This window comes from Meleagris gallopavo, chromosome 2, assembly GCF_000146605.3.
Source record: "Meleagris gallopavo isolate NT-WF06-2002-E0010 breed Aviagen turkey brand Nicholas breeding stock chromosome 2, Turkey_5.1, whole genome shotgun sequence".
Classification (NCBI taxonomy): domain Eukaryota; kingdom Metazoa; phylum Chordata; class Aves; order Galliformes; family Phasianidae; genus Meleagris; species Meleagris gallopavo.
In genome coordinates this window covers 23,016,172-23,035,912 of record NC_015012.2, presented here as the reverse complement: position 1 = coordinate 23,035,912, position 19,741 = coordinate 23,016,172, and the positions used below count along the sequence as shown (strand labels likewise).

General features: G+C 34.6%; 1 protein-coding gene across 1 annotated transcript in view; it reads right to left on the bottom strand.

Annotated features, from left to right (window-relative positions):
* Positions 1 to 19,741, bottom strand: part of MTA3 (metastasis associated 1 family member 3) — a 120,401-nt gene that overhangs the window by 45,941 nt on the left and 54,719 nt on the right. The window contains exons 9-14 of the mRNA XM_019612705.2: positions 14,807 to 14,995; positions 9,536 to 9,610; positions 4,873 to 4,931; positions 2,588 to 2,712; positions 1,183 to 1,334; positions 293 to 515 (exon numbers count right to left, since the gene is read on the bottom strand). Of these exons, the coding sequence (XP_019468250.1) occupies positions 293 to 515; positions 1,183 to 1,334; positions 2,588 to 2,712; positions 4,873 to 4,931; positions 9,536 to 9,610; positions 14,807 to 14,995 (823 nt within the window). The remainder of the gene's footprint in view (positions 1 to 292; positions 516 to 1,182; positions 1,335 to 2,587; positions 2,713 to 4,872; positions 4,932 to 9,535; positions 9,611 to 14,806; positions 14,996 to 19,741) is intronic.

Genomic DNA, 19,741 nt, shown 5'->3' with positions numbered 1-19,741 from the left:
GGCAATGGCTATGTCCCTGTTAATTCACTTGAAATGCCGCCCACCTTTCCCAGCCCCCACCTCATCCCCGATCCTTCCAGCACCTTCCAAAACATTCTATTTTTGAAATAGTCTAAAACTGTTCAAGGCAGCCAGACTTTAGGAATGTGTTGGTGATGTGCTAGACAAATGAAAAAATGAAAAGCAAAAGCATATAGACAAGAGATGTTTATTGAAAAAGAAAATAAAATTAAAAGACAAAAATGGGTGGGAAGCACAGCACACAGAACTAAGAATTAAAAAAACATCTTACATTCTGCCTTAATGGCAGCACAGTTAATAGGAACAAAGGGACGTCTTGCTGCCTGCCGCAGCCGAAGGGTATTTTTGCAGACCTGACGGGCAAGTTTTGTCCAGCACGTTGTGTGAAGAAAGAAAGCTTGGCGTGTTTTCACAGCTGACTTTGGACTTCCAGTGTTACGAACTGGAGTTCCTTGTGTGGCCTGCCGGGACATATGAGTTCTAACATGGGATTCCTACAGAAATAAAACAAAAAATAACAACACAAACTTGAATTGCACAATCTGAATGTTCCCTACTAGTGACAGGTGGTACCAAAAATAATTATGTTTAACAAAATAATTATCTAGTGTTATTCGATCCTGTCACGTCAAGTTGAAAGAACGAGCAGCCTTCTTCCACCAAACGAAGAAAATGAACAAAAGATATTCTCCTCATAATTAGTTACAAAATAATAATAATAATCCAAAAGCTGAATAAATTCACAAGGTAAATAAACTTATATGTGTAAGTGCTATTCAAAAAACTGGGGCTATATATATGAAGCTATGCAACACACTGGAGAGTTCTGCTGCGAACTGACATACATTAATACCATTCTAGATGAAATTAATGTTTTATAGTTAATATACAAATTGCTTGACAAGATGACATTTCTCCAACAAAAGTGCATGAAGTGGACATTAGTCCACCTTTCCAAGACTTGGTCAAATAAAGACAAGTCTGGGCAAGCACGATGTTTAGCTATACGAAAAACAGGAAAGAATTAAAAAGAGTAAGAGAAGTTTTGTAACATCATGGTTGAACACATATATAAAATGCATGCCATTAATTATTCAAACCACAATAGTGTTGTGAAGGCATCGCACTTCACTTCAGGAAGGCTTATCTACACAATCCTACCTCTGCAGGTTGACTGGAAGAGAGTTTATCTTCATCTGTCTGTGTGGGCATTTTCAGGCCACCGTATTTCTTCCAATAAATCCAACAAGATGCACACAATCTACACTGCATATTAGGAGGACCCCAAGAGTACCACTGGTGAGATTGTGAAGCTAAGGATGAGAGAACACCACAACTAAATTGCATGCTACATTCAAAACAGTATATCCAAATACCGTAATGCATGGCATTTCCTAAAAGCACTACCAAGAAAAATATTCAATCCATTTGATACTGAAAAAATAGCAACTTATTTAAAAGCACCTCAAAAGTCAACTCCAAAAAGTCTTTCTGCATTTATTTTCAAACTCAGGACTCTCTATCAGCAAAAAGAGATTTTCTTCCAGGGGTCTTCAAACACAAAAAAAACCCAATCAACTAAAACAACCCCAAACAAATAAACCCCTCCACTCTCACTCTCCATGATTTCTCAACTTAATGTGGAAAACTGACTAATTAGGATGCTTGCTACCTAAAGAAATTGTTTAAGATCCCTGTTTCTACTCTGTGATCTCAAAGTTACATGAAGCCATTACTTATAAGTCAAGATCCTCTTAAGAAAAGGGTAAGCACATCAACTAGCTTTTAAGATGCGTGCCTATCTTTATCTCGTGCATGTTCAGTCTCATTTGGAAACATTAATTTAGTCTTTTATTTTTGTAATCAAACTTTCACCAGAAAACTACTCTTTAAAAATATAACTTGAAAAACAGCAGATGTATGTAACCGGGACTTTTTAAACTAAAATAATATTTTCCATGTAATTGCTGTTTAAGACACAGAGAGCCATCACAATAAGTAAAGAACTTCTTTTTTGCCAGGCTTTTTGAGTCTTTTCCAGTTCAGAATTTTATTATATCTTCTCTTATATGATCTATATCAGAAGCTGCTATTTCAAGAAGGGACAATCACAAATGCACAAAATACTAGAGAATTAAAAAAAAAAAATCGGAAACTACTCAATCTTGTCACAGCAACAACAACTGAAAAGCAAAAATAAAACAAAACAAAAATAATCCGCAATAAAAAAACTTAAAAATAAATTTAAAGCACAAGCAAAAGTAAATATAGATTTAAAAGGCTGAAGGTAAAGGAATAACATCACATCCATTACACTATACAATACTTGATTGTTCCATACTTACTAAATTGCTGAAGAAAAAAATTAATGAAGTGGACTTGAGTATTAACATTACATCAACTTATTGAAGGCAGTTCTAATCTGAAGTTATTTCTGCCGCACAGCTGATCAAAAATTATCTCTTACTTATAGTATGAAAATAAAAGTATATAGATTTTGTTTAACGTGTATTAAGAATAGCCAAAACTCCTCAATTATTCAAAAATTTATGAAAATTTGACTTACTATAGCAGCTTTCACAAGCCCTCCCTATTAGTGAGGCCTGTGCCTGGTAAGAGGCTCCCATTGCTCCATTGACCGTAGTGGGTTTCCCATTGTTGCTGGATATTTGATTGGGATTTGGTTTATTGCTAAAAAAAATAAATAAATTGATCAGTTTTCAGAAATTAATTTCGAACCTGCTAATAAAAATGAAAACAACTTAATTCCGGAATTCCGTCTGGTGACAACATCTTTTGTTAATTTTTACAGACTAATTTTTATGTTTTTCCGGTATTTTCAACACAGAGTTGATGCATAAAGAGCTGCTACTCAAATTTGCAGATCTTTGTAAAATGGTCAAACCTGCTTAGCAAGCTAAAGACAAAGCAAGCCTCAGTGTCAAACACTGAAATACGTCTGACACAGCACAGTCCCCCTTTGCAAGGCTTTACAAGTCGAGGTTGATCTTTCTGTGAAATACATAACACATGAAAGTAGTAACAATGCCTGTAATACAACAAGACTGTCCAGAATAGAGGACATCTTCCTGCTCTGTATCTAAATGAGAGCATGTAAGTTCCTTCTAAATGCAATATGCTGCAGTCCTATAACCGTGGCACAGATCACCCATATATCAGGTTGTTCTGCCTGGGTTGTGTCCTAAACCACTCATTCTAAGAGGACTGAAGAACTTATTCTTCACCACTTCTCTATGGTGTATTCCCCTTCTCCTTTCTTCATTATATCCAATGAGAGACTCTTTCCAATTCACAAATACTCTTTATCAAGAATCTTCCCAAGGTACTGCAGAGAAGTATACTGAGATAAAGACACAAGGAAGATCAAGAGGTAGTCAAGTCTCTTTTTACCTGACTATCTCTTGCTTAGTTACCTTCCAGAGCAACCAGGAATTGAAAGGGACTCTTTCGTTATTGAGGACAGACTTGCTTTCACTGAAGGTACCTTCTCACAAGATCAAAAAGGTATTCAGCTCTAAGAATCAATGCCACTCAGATTCCAAATACAAGAAATTTGTCTTGAAATAGAGCATTAGAACTATGTTTACCTACATATGCCCCAGATTGCAGTTATCAATGTCTCAAGAATTCCTGTTCTAACACTTGAGTCTTGATGGTAAGACAAAAGATGGTAGTAAAACAAAATGAAGGCAAGTATCTGTATTTCAACAATAGGTTATGTCAAACAACACAGCTAGTCCTTAACAATTTTCCTAAATTGACAACTTCCCTGACAGAGTTATGTAACACTCGTACAAGACTTTTCAGCATAACCCCCTAGCCTACGATGTCAAGAAATATCCACGTTGCAAATATGACTTGAACTGTAAAACTCACGATATTTTTTCACAAATGAAATTAAAAGACTGAAATTAACAGTGTTGCTGTTTGTATTAAATCCATTTAAGAGAAAAAAAGTCTGTATGAAATATGCAAATTAAGATCTATTGTATCCAATTTCTACATGTAATCAGAAAGGCAACAATAAATTTTCAAAAGTATTTAATCTGGTATTCTAGTCTTCTTTTGTATATACATTGGTATTAATGGGTAAATTCACACACAAACTCAATATATCCACAAAAACGTTTAAAGAACGTCATCTATAACCCCCTCTCTTATCATAACCTTAAGGAAATTATAAATATGAAATAGAGATTATATCTTGGTTCTATAAGCCACACATTAACAAAAGCAAATCTAGAATCAAGTTTAAATCTAAAGAACTAAAATACAAATCTCTCAGAGGAAAACAGAATTCATTCATAAGAACTGATCAAAGGCAAAAGATTTGGGGCTGTGTGCTACCTTTAATTTATAGCCAGAACATCTTGTCTCTAACTCAAGAACAGATGATATCAAGATAAAACTGTAACCAAAGTGAGTATCTGATTTTACGTAACTACATTAACAACAGCTTCTATTTTAAAATTCTGAATTTACACAAATATTAAATGTTGAGCCACAGAGATTCTGAAGCAACTATCTAGAAAAATTGCTTTTAAATGACAAGACCTTTCTTGCATGTGAGCAGTTCGCGTAACACTTGATCAACTTTTGCAGAAGTTCTCGCCTTTCCAGAACAGAAAGGTTGGTGGTCAAACCCAATGGACTGAAATAAGGACAAAGAATTTACAGCCTTTTCCAATTACACTTCAGCGTGTGTATGTACTACTTGCATATACATGCTAAAAGTATTAGGACAATGATGAAGGAAATATCATGTGTGTTGATACACTTTACATTTTCACCTATCAGTAATTCAAAAAAGAACTTTATTGTTATACTCACTAGGTAGGGATGTATACTTGTTTCAATTTACTTTCCGCTTCAGCTGCCTTCAAACGTTTCTAGATGAAAAATCAACACATGAAAATACTTTATTATCTTCAAGTACACAAACTCATAAAACTGCACGTAATCCAACCTTAAATTATTTGCGTTTCATCTCACAGTTCTACAAAAGACTCTAAGAAAAGTGTAGAAATCTAAAAGATGAAAGTCATTAAAAAAATAGAGCTGTCTATTTTTACTATCAGTTTGAAATTACAGCATGCTGTCCTTTCTGGTAAAACTCACAATCCTCAGCACACGACAACTCTGTAAAAACAACAACTACTGTGTATATAAATTACATCTACCAATAGAAAAAAAAAAGTTTGACATTGTAGCTAACCCTCATCACAGAATAAATGGAAAATGAATGAGTGAAACTACACACGATAAGTCAATCAAGTAACTCAATACTTCTTGTGTGCTTTATCAGCTTGAGGCTGATATTTTATAAACAGTACAAGGAAGCAGAACAGGAAAGTCCACCAAGCATCTGTGTTCATTTAATGTCGTTAAAATTCTGTCAAGAACACTGCTACAGAGATAATCTGTGATTTTTCTAAGCTGTAACTTCCTTTCAAGAAACTCAATGCATGCTGCATCAAGATATTATTATTACTTTAACTCCAAGTGGTTTTGCTAGTTTATTTAAGTTGGTATTACTTGGCATGATATGAATGAAGTTCTACACATGAAGGTTATCCATGACATATTGCCAGGACACTTATGAAAGTATTTATACTAAAGACAATTTTCTCTTAAATGTTTCAACCTCACAGCAATGGCATAAAATCCCTGAAAGTTAACAGAAGACACTTCAGTGTGTTTGAAAATCATGAGTTACATGTCACTATCTCTTGGGTAAAATATGGAGTCCCTTGATTTCAGTAAGGGTTTTGCCACTTTTTGCATCTCTAATCTCCACCATGACAGGTAGTAACCATTCTGCAGGTGCCTGAGAGCAATGGGAAACTTGAGATGATACAAAGAACAACAGTTTTCTCAGTAATAGCACAAGACATATAGAGTTCATCTCCCTACTGGATATCTGAAATATTTGTCTCTAAATAAAATATCAAGGAAAAATATTATCTTCCTGTTCTTCCTGTATTCAGAACACTATTATTCCTATTCACTCAAAAAATAAAAATGACTTTGAAAAAAGGTTTTTTATTATAGAGAAAAAAAAGACTGATATTCTCCAATAATATGTCAACACTATCTACCTGCCTCCCAAGATTCTCCCTTTCTTTTGCAGGTGTTCAGATATTAGTCCATTTCTCCTACAACAGTCACTCTCCTCTGCTTATCTCCTATTTTTTGATATCCAATCTTTACAAAGTTTATAATCCAGAAATATAATTCTCACCTTGAGAAAAATACCATCAAAAGACTGCTCTCAGAGTCTTTTACATGAATCATGAGGCAAGTCAGAGGTTTTATCAGCTTTCTTCTGGCTGAGTAGCCTGAGCAAGCATCCACATATAAACAACTGCTCTTCTATTTCACAATCCATCCATGACCCTAACTCCCTTCTGTAAAAAATGCATCTTCAGGGAGCAGTCTGTGACTATAGTGAGACTTCTAAGCAGTCCATGCCACTATGAATTAATTCATATTCAACATTAAAGTAATCTTCAGTTTCTTCCAACATAGGTTTCTTTCAACAACCTTATTCCCCTTCACATATGTCACCTTGTGATTGGAGCTACGGAAGCAACTTCCACTGACACATCTGGTGCAGTTACAGTCTATCGCCAGTACCAATCAACCTCCCGCAGGCCCAAAGCAAAAATATAAATATGCTATGGTCTGCAGCATAAATCAGTTTTTACAAGAAGAAAGAACAGCAGCATAACTAACTTTTAGCATACTTTTAATGCTAGTGGTTGTAAGTAATACAATTTTAACAACTCTTTTCCTTGTGTGTTTACTAAAATGAATCATATATTGTCTTCTACAAAATAATTTCACAATGTTACTTCAATATAAACTATATTTTCATGCACTAAAACGATGATTAACATTGTTCTCTACAATAACAGAAAATATCACAGCTTTAAAGTTGGTCAGTCAGTATGAATTCATATACTGTGAAAGAAGAAAGGATGCAGAAACAAAATCATCAACAAATAGTTGCAATTTGAGATGAACTTTCTGCCTATTGAAATGCAGAGGGCAAATGCTGGAAAACTGAAAAGATTCCAAAATCATGAGAAATCACACGTAGGTAACATAAATTTGAGAAGGGAAAGTCTGAAAGTTAAAGCTGGAAGTGTTAGAATGACAGCTACTTGTTTGTAAGGGTAATAAGGATAACAAAACACTGGAATAATTAATCAGATCTTTAAGAGGAAAATAATGTGAAAACATTTCAATGAGTGAAATGGGTCATTTGGCTTTTCTCAGACACAATATAATGTTGCAGGTACCAAGAATGATTACTGAAGGCCAGGATTAGTTTTGCTGGACAGGTTCAGTAGAGACAGAAGACTTCAATATAAATATTTCCCTTCACCTTTACTTGAAAGGAACATGCTCTAAAGGTGACAGCAGTATCTCCATCACCATTAAATCACCATCTTTAGCTAGAAAGTATGAGTGACATTTAGAGGTTATTATGACAAGGAAACATTCATTATGACTGACACAACACAGCCAATTCATGCAAAGAAATAAACAATTAAAGGGCAAATTTTCATATTAAACTGTATAAAGTCCTTATTTTATGTATGTATAATACATAAGAATGTACATCAACATTTTCCTATTCCTCAAAGCTATTCTACTCCTCAAGGACTGTATTTAGAGAAGACTCCAAAATTGCCACTTTCTTACTGAACATATTTTCTCCCTGAAATGCATTTAATCATTACAGCTTGTTCTGATAGGGAAAAAAAAAATAAATCAAAAAACAAAACCCATAGTATCCTACAGATTACTTTTTTTTTTTTTCCTCTGAACTGTATTATTTCTACCATTCCAGAACAACCAAAACAACGTCAGGATGAAGTCCTGATCTCTGATCAGGAAGATTGCAGATATGTTCGGTAGCGTACAAATGACATAGCTGGTTTACACTGTTTTTGTTATTGATAATCATGCATGACTTTGAAAAGATCTTGCAATAAATCCTGTGGTGTCATGCCATGTTCTGAATTAGGATGTTACACCTTTATTACGCAAGCTCAATGTATCATATCTTTACAGGTGTAGCAGCAATTTTAATTAAGCAAAAATTTAGAAAAGGAGTCCCAAGAGTCTTTTGCCAACCAAACCAGAACAAATATTTCAGAAAAATTTCACATGAAACATGATCAGCTCTGAGCAATCTCAAATCAGCTAAGTTTTCAGTTCAATTTATCCTTAATCCAAACCTTAGAGTCTCAATAAAAACTTTTTTTTATCTGATTCTTCAAGATCCTCCAATGACCATTCCTCAGGAGTTGACCAACAGCAAAGCAAAACTCTGCTGGCAACGCCTTTTTAAGACAAAAAATTTGAATAATGCAAAAAATAAATGGGGACAAATTCAAAAAAAAAATTCTTGAATACAGAGCAAGCCATTTTCTTTTTCTATTATCTAAAAAATCCTAGAGATAATTCAAAATTCAATTATATGGCTAAAAAAAAAATCAGAAACAAGCAAACACCTTTTTCCTCACTTTTCATACCCCAAACCAAGCAAAGAAACAAAAATCCAACCCAAAACACACATAGAAAAAGAAAAAACAACCAAAACCACAGAGCAAGCTGCAGTAGTCATCCTCTGACATACGGCAACAAAAAAATCTGGAACAACTCCAGATATCCATTTAACAATACAGCTGTCATCATTCATTAGAGCATAAAATTTATTTTCAACATTCTGTACTTCATGTTTCTACAAATTATACAAGTGAATGAGCTACAAACTAAAATGTTAAGTTGTGAATTACAGTGAAGTATTTTAAAATATTTTGAATATCTAAATCAAGGAGTAAATAGGTAAATAGTATAATACGTAAAAAGTACTAACACTAAAGTCTTGCCTGTATCTGTCTCAAATAACCCAGCATAGGTATCCAAAATTATATCATCATTCTTCTCTTACAGGAGGACTCAAACATTCATTCAGAAGGATGAACATATTCATTGTGCAGAATGTTCTCAACTTTGTTTTTCTATCTTGGTCATGCCAAAGTAATAATTTAGCATGAAGTATCAACAGAATTTTCAAAACATTAAGAATCACATTCAATACAATCTCTGTTTCCTTATCCTTTGATTCCTTACACAGTTTTATAGCCTACAGCATTTGCTCCTTAGCCCATTTCTTTCCTCCACACCATAGCAAGATGCAGAAATCAATACTGCTACAAATGAGCATACAATCCACATGGCTTAAAAAGCACTTCACAGCTATGTAGTGTACAGTAGGCATTCTAGGATTTTGGCAATACATCGTGTGAACAGCACAAAACCAGTATTCTGCATCCTAAAATATTACCATACGCCTCCTGCCACGTGTCTTTTTAAGAACACAAACGATTTTTTATTCTTTAGCAAGCTGAGATTTTTTTATTTTATTTTTTTAAAGGATGTGTCAGAATTATTCATGCTGAAATAACCATTAAATTACCTGCTGCACATATCTGTCAGTAGTTTTCCACATGTAGTAATATTCAATGATACTAGTCAGCGACTTCCAAGGGAGCTGAAAAACATGTTACAAACTGAAGTAGTACCAAGAAATTGCAGTGCTCACATTTTATTCAATACATGTTAAAATCACGTATAGCTTATGCAGAAATTTTAAAGTGCATATGCATTAAATACCTATCTTAAAAATCCATATGCATATAAATGCATGTACTAACAATCTTTCTTTATAATTAACAAAGATGCAGAATTGCATCGATATTAAATGAAATAAATGACAGATGGATTTGGATATGTAAGCCAGACAGTTAAACTAAATGATCAAAACAAAAAGCAGGTGCATCAGGAAACACAAAGTTAAATCTGTTAGGAAGTGCATCAAATTAAGATGATATCAGAACTAAAATAAATCACCTTGACATGACTGTGTCTCATAATAGTTTTACTCTAAATAAGAAAAAAATACACTGGCTGTAGTACTTAACTCACAGGTTTTTCAAGACTCATAACAGCTCAGCTGCTCTTATAATACTGCTGGTTCTGCATCAACCTCTATGTACTCAACCATTAAGCACCAAACAAAAGGGTGCAAGGGACAAATTGCAATAAGAGCAAAACTGACACAGAGTACTTCACAAAAATTTCTGAGCAAGATCAGAGTAGTTAAATATTATTATTATGACATTCTTAACAATTTTGGGTGCACAAATTTATCAGTAAAGTGAAAATCTATGAGCCTAAAATCACAGATTCATAAACTAGTTTTATGGAAAAAAATTAAGCAGAGAGCAGCTATTTCTAATTAATACCCAATTATCTATTTCACAGAAAGACTAATTCAAATTCCATCAATTCTCTATTACTTAAATTTGTAAGACCCATACATATTTAATGCAATTTTTACTTATAACCTGGAAAGACATTAGAATTTTGTGCACAGTATTTACTGGAGGCATGCATGAATGCTAATAATAATCATGCTGTGAAAGCTTATCTTTACAATCTTACTCATTCGAGTAAGTGGGGGCTTTCTCCATGTCCTAAGACAAAAGAATAAGTTCCTGAACCTTTAATGAGTTCCTGAAAGCAGCAGAAGAAAAACCGTATCAAACTGCCTCTGCCAGCATACAGGAGCTTACAGCCAGTTTTTCACTCTGCTTGCTTTCAGACACTCGGACGAAGTGAATTTGACTCCCATTTCTACTTTCAGGTGCTGGGATTTGGGTTCAGATTTAGTTGTGTCTTCTTTTTCAGACAGTATACCACACTGTATAAATCTTTGGTCCAAACGACAGCAAGGTTATCAATTTGCATTTAACTAACAAGTAGCAGTGCAGCAAATACATAAATTGATGCTGCAAAGAAACAGTAACACAATTCTGTTTACTGAAATTCATTTACTTTCTCAGGTAAACGATGCCTTAAGAGAAATCTGCCCAAGAAAGGGCTGGTGAGTAGCACACACACCTTCGGTGTGAGCTGACAGATGAGCTGCTTCTCAGCATGTCCATGTACTCCATGACACCTAGGTGAAACCCTAACTATCTGTTGTTGTCAACTAGTCCATTTTAACTTCTCAATATCTATTTTCTTTCCTCAACATTTATGCTACTAATACATTCATGCCACAGAATATGTTTACCATTTCTCTAAACTTCCATCTGCTACATCTATGAATGTGACATGAGTATGTTTGTTCACTCAATAGGCAACTGCAATTAATGGAAGATAATTAAGGTGGTTGAATTGGATAACCATAATCCTTTTTACACTGAGTCACACATCCCAGAAAACCTGTTTGACACACTGAGTACGAATTGCCTTTATTCTGTTTACTTGCACACCAAAATGATAACACACTGTATACAGAGACACAAGAATCTTCCTTAGGTCGCTCTTAGCTGCCACAGAAACCATAAGCAGATACAGAATAACATACTGCCATTATGAAATTATAATAAAAAAAAAATTGAAAGACATACAAATGATAACCTTACCAACATTTTTGCAGGACAAAAATAACAATAAGTTTTTAGCAGTACAAAACCAGGAAGAGATAATTTTTGATTCCTGAGTTTTCTTTGAGGCAAAAATGGACCACTCAAATCAGACCAGCATGAAAAACATAGGACTAAGTTATTTTAAAATGAATGTGTTAACTTTAAAGCATATTTCCATGATTTTCTGATACTGGAATCTCATTCCTATTTTATATAAATAGTTTGAGTCAGATTTTCAAGGCATTTCCAGTATTTTCTAAGATATGAATGTCATAAATTTGTGAAAAAATATGATCATGAAAGACTAAGAATTAAAATGCTGTTTAGGAAAATGTGTTTCGAGAACACAAAATATTCACTCTTTTCCCATTTTACAATCGTGGGATGTGAAACGATTCAAGTAACTCAAGAAAATTAAGTAATTCTAATTAAGTTAAAAATTTTAGGTTGATTAGGATACACATAGCTCCTTAAAGTCAGCAGAACCTCAACAAATTAGCTCCTTCAACAGTTCATGAGTCAATAGCAGACGAAAATGATTATTCAAAGACTAGATTGTAATTTGATTACAAATGAGCCGCTCTGGTCTATTAAAAAAGGTAAACTCTTTTATATCATTTAATTTATAATAATTATTTTGCTTCCTAATATTTAATGTTTATAGTATAAAGTTTGAGCTGCAACTTTAATGTCAAACAGTGCTGGTGACATTGACTAATTGCTGGAAAGTAAACGAGTCTGCCCTTTAAAGAATTATAATATAAGGGCTGCCACTGCATCTTGCCTTGTAAACCTGGGCTGATTCAGAAGACACCTCCTCTGGCACGTAATGACTCAAAGCGGTATGGCATAACTCTCTTCTTCACAATGTTGCTACCAGCTCCAGGACAGTCTTGCTTGCAAAGTAGCACCATGGTGCTGACTAAGCTGCTTAGGTTCAAGTTCTCAGACAGCATAGGATTAGATATAAAATGCGTGCTGAAACAAGTTAGCACACAGACTAGCAGTGTATTAACTTCTTTGTCTAGGCTTTTCCCACACGTGTAAGATTAACTTACAAGGTATGATAATCGATAAATGTATTCTAATGAATAATTAACTGCTGAGCACTAGAAATGTACAGCTATCTCAGCATTCAGTCTTTTCATATTATCCATAACTTAAATCTTAATGGTCTATTTTAGATGATTACTTGAAAATAAAGGCTTGTTTTAAACACACTCTTCAACTTCAGAATATTACAAAGCAAGTGAAAATATATAACTTTCACTTCGAAGAAATTAAGGTATCTCACAAGATTACATGATTAATGCAGCGGAGAGCTTCCAAATTACATAAATTTTATCTCAAGATTGTGTGCACTGTTACCAACACTGTATGAAGTAATATGTAAAACACATCTTCTAATAGCGCTTTAAAAATGGCATGTCAATTTTTCCAAAGGTTAAAAGAAAAGTGACTAAAGATAGATACCATTCCTGTTTTAACTAAGGGACTGTAGTTGATTACTATCCCATATTCATTTCTGCTCTACTCTGGCTAATCATTAATTCGCCCCCTTAAGGCTACATAACCCTATCCTTAGATCTCTTGCATTTTGGGAGTACGGCAAGGGAAATTAAAGCACCCATGCTTTGGGAACTAATATTTGATGAAATAGGGAGGGTATCAGGAAATATCTACCTGAGATAAAAATCAGGTAGATTTTAAGCTATTTTAAATAGATTCAAATCTCACTAAGAAGTTATATTTGAACACTAAGACAAAAAAAAAGCTATTTCTGCAAGATATTCTTGCACAGTATCGATAACAGAATTTAACTACATGTAATAACACATTAAAATTATACAGAAGTTTCTTTTCCATAAATAACAGAGAAAAGGCTTAGATTTCCTTCCTCACAAGTTGCTTTAGGACACAACTTATAAACAGCAAATAAAATACATAGTAAATGCCTTAGGTAAATACTATGCATTACAAGACATTCAGTTAGAAGTCATAGTAGTCAGCTACTCTATAATTACAGCTTAGGACCCATTTATCTGCATGATAATTAACAACCAAATGTAGTTTACATTGATTTAGGTTCTAGAATTCTATAATATTCCTTTTCACTCATATTTTCTCAAATTTGAGAGCTCTTTGATCCACAATGCAATTTTCAACTTCATGTGACAAACAGTGAATTTTCTCCTTTAGAAATCAAGGAATTAAGCACGCACATATAATACACCTGTTAAAATGTCAGCTCTCCAGAAAAACAATGGCCTTCCCTTCCCACTTTTATTCAATTATCTGTTTCATTCCAGCAGAGCTTAGTGTTCAGCCTCCTCCCAGTGTTCCACACACTAACTTAAATGGACTTCTACATTGTACTATACAGTACTACTTTTCCTTTCCTAAATTGATTAGTAACACCTCCAAAGAAAAATAAAATTTGAATTCTCAGGCTGAAATTGCCATGAAAATGTTTCATTCAGCTTCAATCTTAAATCCAACCTTTACAATTTTTTTTGGCCTCTACCCTAACCCTTTTCACAAAACCCAATTTGAATGATATAGTACAACGAAGGAAATACTTTTTCTTAAAAAGGAGATTCTTCAAGAAACATGCAAGAAAAAACTGTAAACAAATTACTAACAATTTCAGCAATCAGTGCCAGAATTCATTTTATTTCATTACTCTGCAGTAGACTGCTGCAAACTAAAGCTTTGTTGTCCTGTAGTCTGATGCTTAATTATATTAAAAAAAAAAAATCTCTATTTAGAAGGTATTGGAAAACTTTATAAATGCCAGAATATCTGGTATGTCAAAGTTACTCACTGTAGTGGACTTGAAAGCTATCTGAATACTTCTTTTTCTCTGCTAACCATAGAAAGGAACCTCAGAGTTTCCAAAAACACCCAGAAGAGTAAAGTGTATAGCTAATAAATTCCACTCAAAACTGTGAAGAAATTCTGACAATCTTCCAGAGCTTTTACAGGTCTCTGTAAAATCCTGGTAAAATTCTTGAACAAAACACACTTCCATACGAGATGCCCTATCTGGCCAGGGGATTATTTTCTGCCAACATCCTTCTGAAGAATTCCAAACAAGAAAGAATATTTACTATCATCTAGATAAAACATAAACATTAATTACATATATTAGCTGCACAAATTTCTCCTCCAGTTAATCTTTAAAACCTACAGAAAGTAGTTATGCTCACCCGTGTCACGGGAATAAAGAAGTAATCTACTTCAGTACTTACAAAGTCTTGTCGAATGTCGTTGAAGTCCTTTCCATATTTTTCCAATGCCTCTTCAAACAAACTAGCTTCTGATGCTGACCATTCTTCCATTTCATCTCTACACAAGACAGGTCCTCCAAGTGGCACTAGAACACTGATGGCACTGCTCAAATCATAGTTATGTTTATGCAATGTATCCATTGCATGAAACTAGGAAGGAGAGAATGAAAAAAAAAAAAGTTTAATTAGACAGCAGTCCAATTAACACAAATTCAGAATATTATTTTCTATATGCTATGCAACAAGCATCAACAAAAAGCTAAATTTAGAATCTATTTTGATATCATAGGATTTCCACTGTGAAACATGAGGAAAATAAATTCTTTATTACTTAATCTGGGAAAGGAAACATCTTAATAAAATGTTTGCTAAAAATAACATTAGTTAATTAGCTCCTGCAAATTACCGGCAAACATTTCTGGAGAATCTTTACTTGGTAGAAATTGGTTTCAAGTAACCCAGTGGAGACAACGGCCTATATTGACTGAGGAGCAATTTTAATTAGCAAAACTTCTAAATAGTAGCTGAAGAGCTCATCAGATATACCTATGCTAAATATTCTCACTTCTCAAAAAGGAAATAAGTTATTGTTTTCCTTATGATCACACAGAAAAACAAGTAAGATTTTTGTCCCTTGCTAAACAATGGAGATGGGTAAATTAGGTATTTGGTTTACTTCACTTTCCCTGTAACTGGAAAAAGAAAACAAACACCTTATAGCTTTCTTAACTTTACAGGTAACACTGGACAATCACAAATTATGATGAACATTAAAAGAAAGTTGTTGTTTCACAGACCCACCTGCAAGGAAAATGAGGAACATGCAAAAAGCTTTTCCAACTCAGCATCCTGAAAGTCATCACAACCTTAAATCACTGTGCTGAAGGTGGTATAAGTGGTATTAAGTGCAGTACAGTCCGTGTGTGATGTCATCGATTTGCCACATGCTGGGCAGTGAACTCTAAGGGTAGCATGCAAGCTCTCACATAGCCCTAAATTCATCTTATGAAAACTGAAACTTTTCAAGGAAGGAATGGTCAGTATAGCGCGTACATTGAAATTCCAGTTGAGTTTCTGCATACAAGACACAAATAATGAATTCTCCTTATCTTTTGCCATCTCCTATGAGGTGCAAAGTCTGTCTCCAGCTCTCCATATACCTCTTTGAAAACTATGAGAGACAAGATTCTAAGACTGTTTAATTGGCAAGAGATAATGTCACCATTATCCTAAAATAAGTCTCTTTACTTATGGTTCAAGCCACATTCACCAGCCTTGAGAAGAAGCCATTGTTAACACGAAGTATTCTAATATGGAAACACTGCACCCTAAAGTTTAAAAGTCAAAATCTTCAGATTAGAGAATTAAATTACTGATCTCTGGCTTATCATGTGGGCAGTAAGTAAAGCAAGCTTAAAGATTGAACTCTTACGATAAGTTTAAATTGTAGCCCTCATGGAAAAGCAGTATATCCTGCAAACTTTCCAAGCTAAATCCAAATTTAATCATTGAAATCAATGTTCTTAAAAATTGCAGTAGAATAAATCCTTGTTCTTTCTTTACATTCATTTTTCCACTTAAAATGAACAACTGCATCTACAAAGGTGTTTTTTTTTCTGCTATTGCTGAAATTGACAGAGAAATCGGTGGGAAGAACAATCTTTACTGGGTTGTTCTAGAACAGAAGACTACTGACAAGTTCCTATGGTAGCACTATTGCCTTCCGCAGGTCTGTCAGCCTCCACTTAAAGGAGATTCCCACATTACCGTGAGCAAAATGCACCAGCAAAAGCAAGAATAACCAAAAGATATTGCCCAAGACAAAGTCCTGAAGTTTCTCTTTTTTTAAACTCTTTTTCCCAAGGATGCGAGGACTACAAGAAACAACTAATGGGAACACAGTAACCAAGGAGCAGGAGGCTGGGAAGAGCTGTCAGTCAGTGACTCTCCCAGATAGGGACTGGAAGAACACATGAGCCACTCCCCTAAGCAAGTTTGCCCAGAGCATACTCTCCAACACAAATGAGGGATCTCACCAGAGGAAAGATATTGTCCACACAGACAGAGGGAATTTCAAGCTCAAAATTTAACTGACAAAGAAAGAAGATGTCTGCTAAGACAAGAAAGGCAGGACAGAGCCAGGAAAAAAAGGAATAGCAGGGCATATTGTAAACAAGCTCTAACAGTTCCCAAAACAGCTGCAATTTCAGTAATCGAGTAAATAAACTAGACTGAAGTGTCTCCAAGATAGCACTCAAACTGGAAACTGAATATGGGTATTATGAATTCAACAATTTTGACATGATTATCTTATGTGCCCCGTATACAGAAGTCTTTTAAAATTTAAAAGTCTTATCATCAACAATTGGTGCAAAGAAGCATATGTTCATACTTTTTAACTTTCAAGAGACATCCAAGAATAGATCTCCTTCTTTATAGTAAAATAGCACGGGCTCATCAGAGCAAGCCCCCCACAGCCAGCACACAAACTGAATCTGTCAACCTCCTCTGCTTTAAGGGCACTTACCACTGGTGTACACATCTTGCAACATTTTGGAATTTGAAACAGGAGACCTTTCTTCTCAGAGATCGATTTCATTCTAAAACAAAACACTCTGTCTGGGTGCACCAGAAACACTACCTTTAGTTGTGTACACTCACCAGAGTGTATAATTGTAACAAACAAACAAAAAGTAAAAGTACACTATCATCTAAGATGTTAAACTCACATGGTTTTCATGTCTTTCATCAAGGTTTTCTAAATAACTTGGTAATTTCCTGCCTTATCTCATTACCTTCCCCAGATTTTCAAGATAAAAAAGATTGAAGGTAGCCTCTCACTGTTAAGCTCACAAGACCTTTCCTAATTGCATACACCTACCCTGAATTTACTTATGTTTATAAGCTATGCTATCAGATTGCTTATAGTCATCTTTAACTGGAACAACTAATTAAAACTGGAAGCCCACAGACACTGCGTACAGAATCTCCATTAATAAAACTTCAGGTGCAAGGGTTATCCAGCACTAAGAATACTGATGGTTTAATTGTCCTAGTATTAGGCACCTACATCCCTTCCAAACCATAAATGAGACCCACCGCAAGTTCTGCAAATGTCTGTACTGACTTTAACTGCTGTTCAAAATATGCTCCTAATTAACATGGGAAAATATGAAAGAATAATTACTAAAATGACAAATGTCTTTTCTTAACTTAGAAGGAAGTACATTGCAAAAGAGGGTTTTAAAAGCTTGTGGGGGTAGGAAAATGAGAAAGAACAGACAGACACAATAATTAAATCTGGGAGGTTCCTCTAGTGCCTCATTATAAGATATGCCTTTCATTAAGTGTAATGGAATTGAATGGATCATTTGCAATGCAGAAACTTTTATATGGCACTCAAATGTTAAATGCATCCCTTTATTAGCAGCACTGCACATTTACTTTCAAACAGAGAGAAACTGCTATAAGAATCAATCTATTCTCTTAACCATTGAATACAGTTAAGAAGGATGTACACTGTGAGAGATTTATTACAAATTCTTAATCCAGTGCAATATTAATAAAATAAAAAATTTCAAATGGAAGAACTGTTATGATGGAAAAACTCATAGAAAATGTGAACAGATTTATGCCAGCAAGGCCATATCAGCAAGCATGAAACAAAAAGCAGCTTCATAATACAGAACAAACTCTCTTGAGCATTACTGAAAAAGTTACCTTTTGCCACTGCCTTTACTACACCACAGCAGTCCACGCTAAGTTTCCCATTTAATAGCCCTTGAGTGGTACATGGTAAAATGTAAAAAATCTAATATTTTTCTCATCATACTAATGAATATAATTTACCCAGAATATAAGAAGTGCCCTACTGAATCAGATCAGTCAACCACGTATTGAAGTACTCTGTCCTTGTCAGCAGAACTAGAAAATTTCACTTAGAGTGTAAGTCCTGGGAATTACAAGTGCTAAATGATCAGCTTCTCTCTGGCTCTTACTATCAACTCATGGATCCATTGTCCATAAGTTTTCTAATCTTTTTTTTCTTTTTTTCCTGCTAGCATTTCTTGTTCCTTCAAAATCTTGAGGCACTGAATAGCAGAGGTGCTTTACTGTATAAGACAATACCTCAATTCAAGATTTTCTAGCGACAGTTTCATTGAGTGTCCTCTAGTTCAAACATTCAATTACTTGATATGTAATGGACACTCTTTACTATCATCTCTATACTGTACTGCATAGGTGTCCAACCTTTTGGCTTGCATGGGCCACACTGAGTAAAGAGGAATTATTCTGGGCCGCATAAGCATAGGTCACACCAAAAGTAATGCCTCCTATTTATTTTTATGGAAACTACAACAAATGCAATGAGCATGGAAACTCTGTTTGATAGAGCAAATTCTCACCTACAGAACACTATTTTTCAATATAGTCACCATCATGAGCTATGCATTTTTGCCAGCGATGAACAAGAGCCTGCATGCCATGCTTGTCAAAACCTGCAACAGTGGAGGTCACAATGGAGGTCACCCACAGTCACTGTTATCATTGCTGAAATATACCACCCACCACCTCACTATGTTCACATCCACTGTTTGGCCTCTGGAAACTTTCAGCAAGGGTCAATGAATGTCAATGATTGCAGCTTTTTCTGCATGGAAGTATTTAGCAGACTGCTCCTTTGCTGCCACCTGTTACACAGCAATAAATGTAATAGAAAACTGGTGGGAAGGTTCAACCGCTATTGCCATGCCACCAACATCTGCCTCTGATATTGTGGGTGAATAAAATAGGAGGCATTATTCTAGAGCAGCCTTTGTAAAATATATAAGCAATATAACTTATTTAAACTGTTTGTATTTTTATTAAAGCATTAAAATAAATAAATTTTAAAAA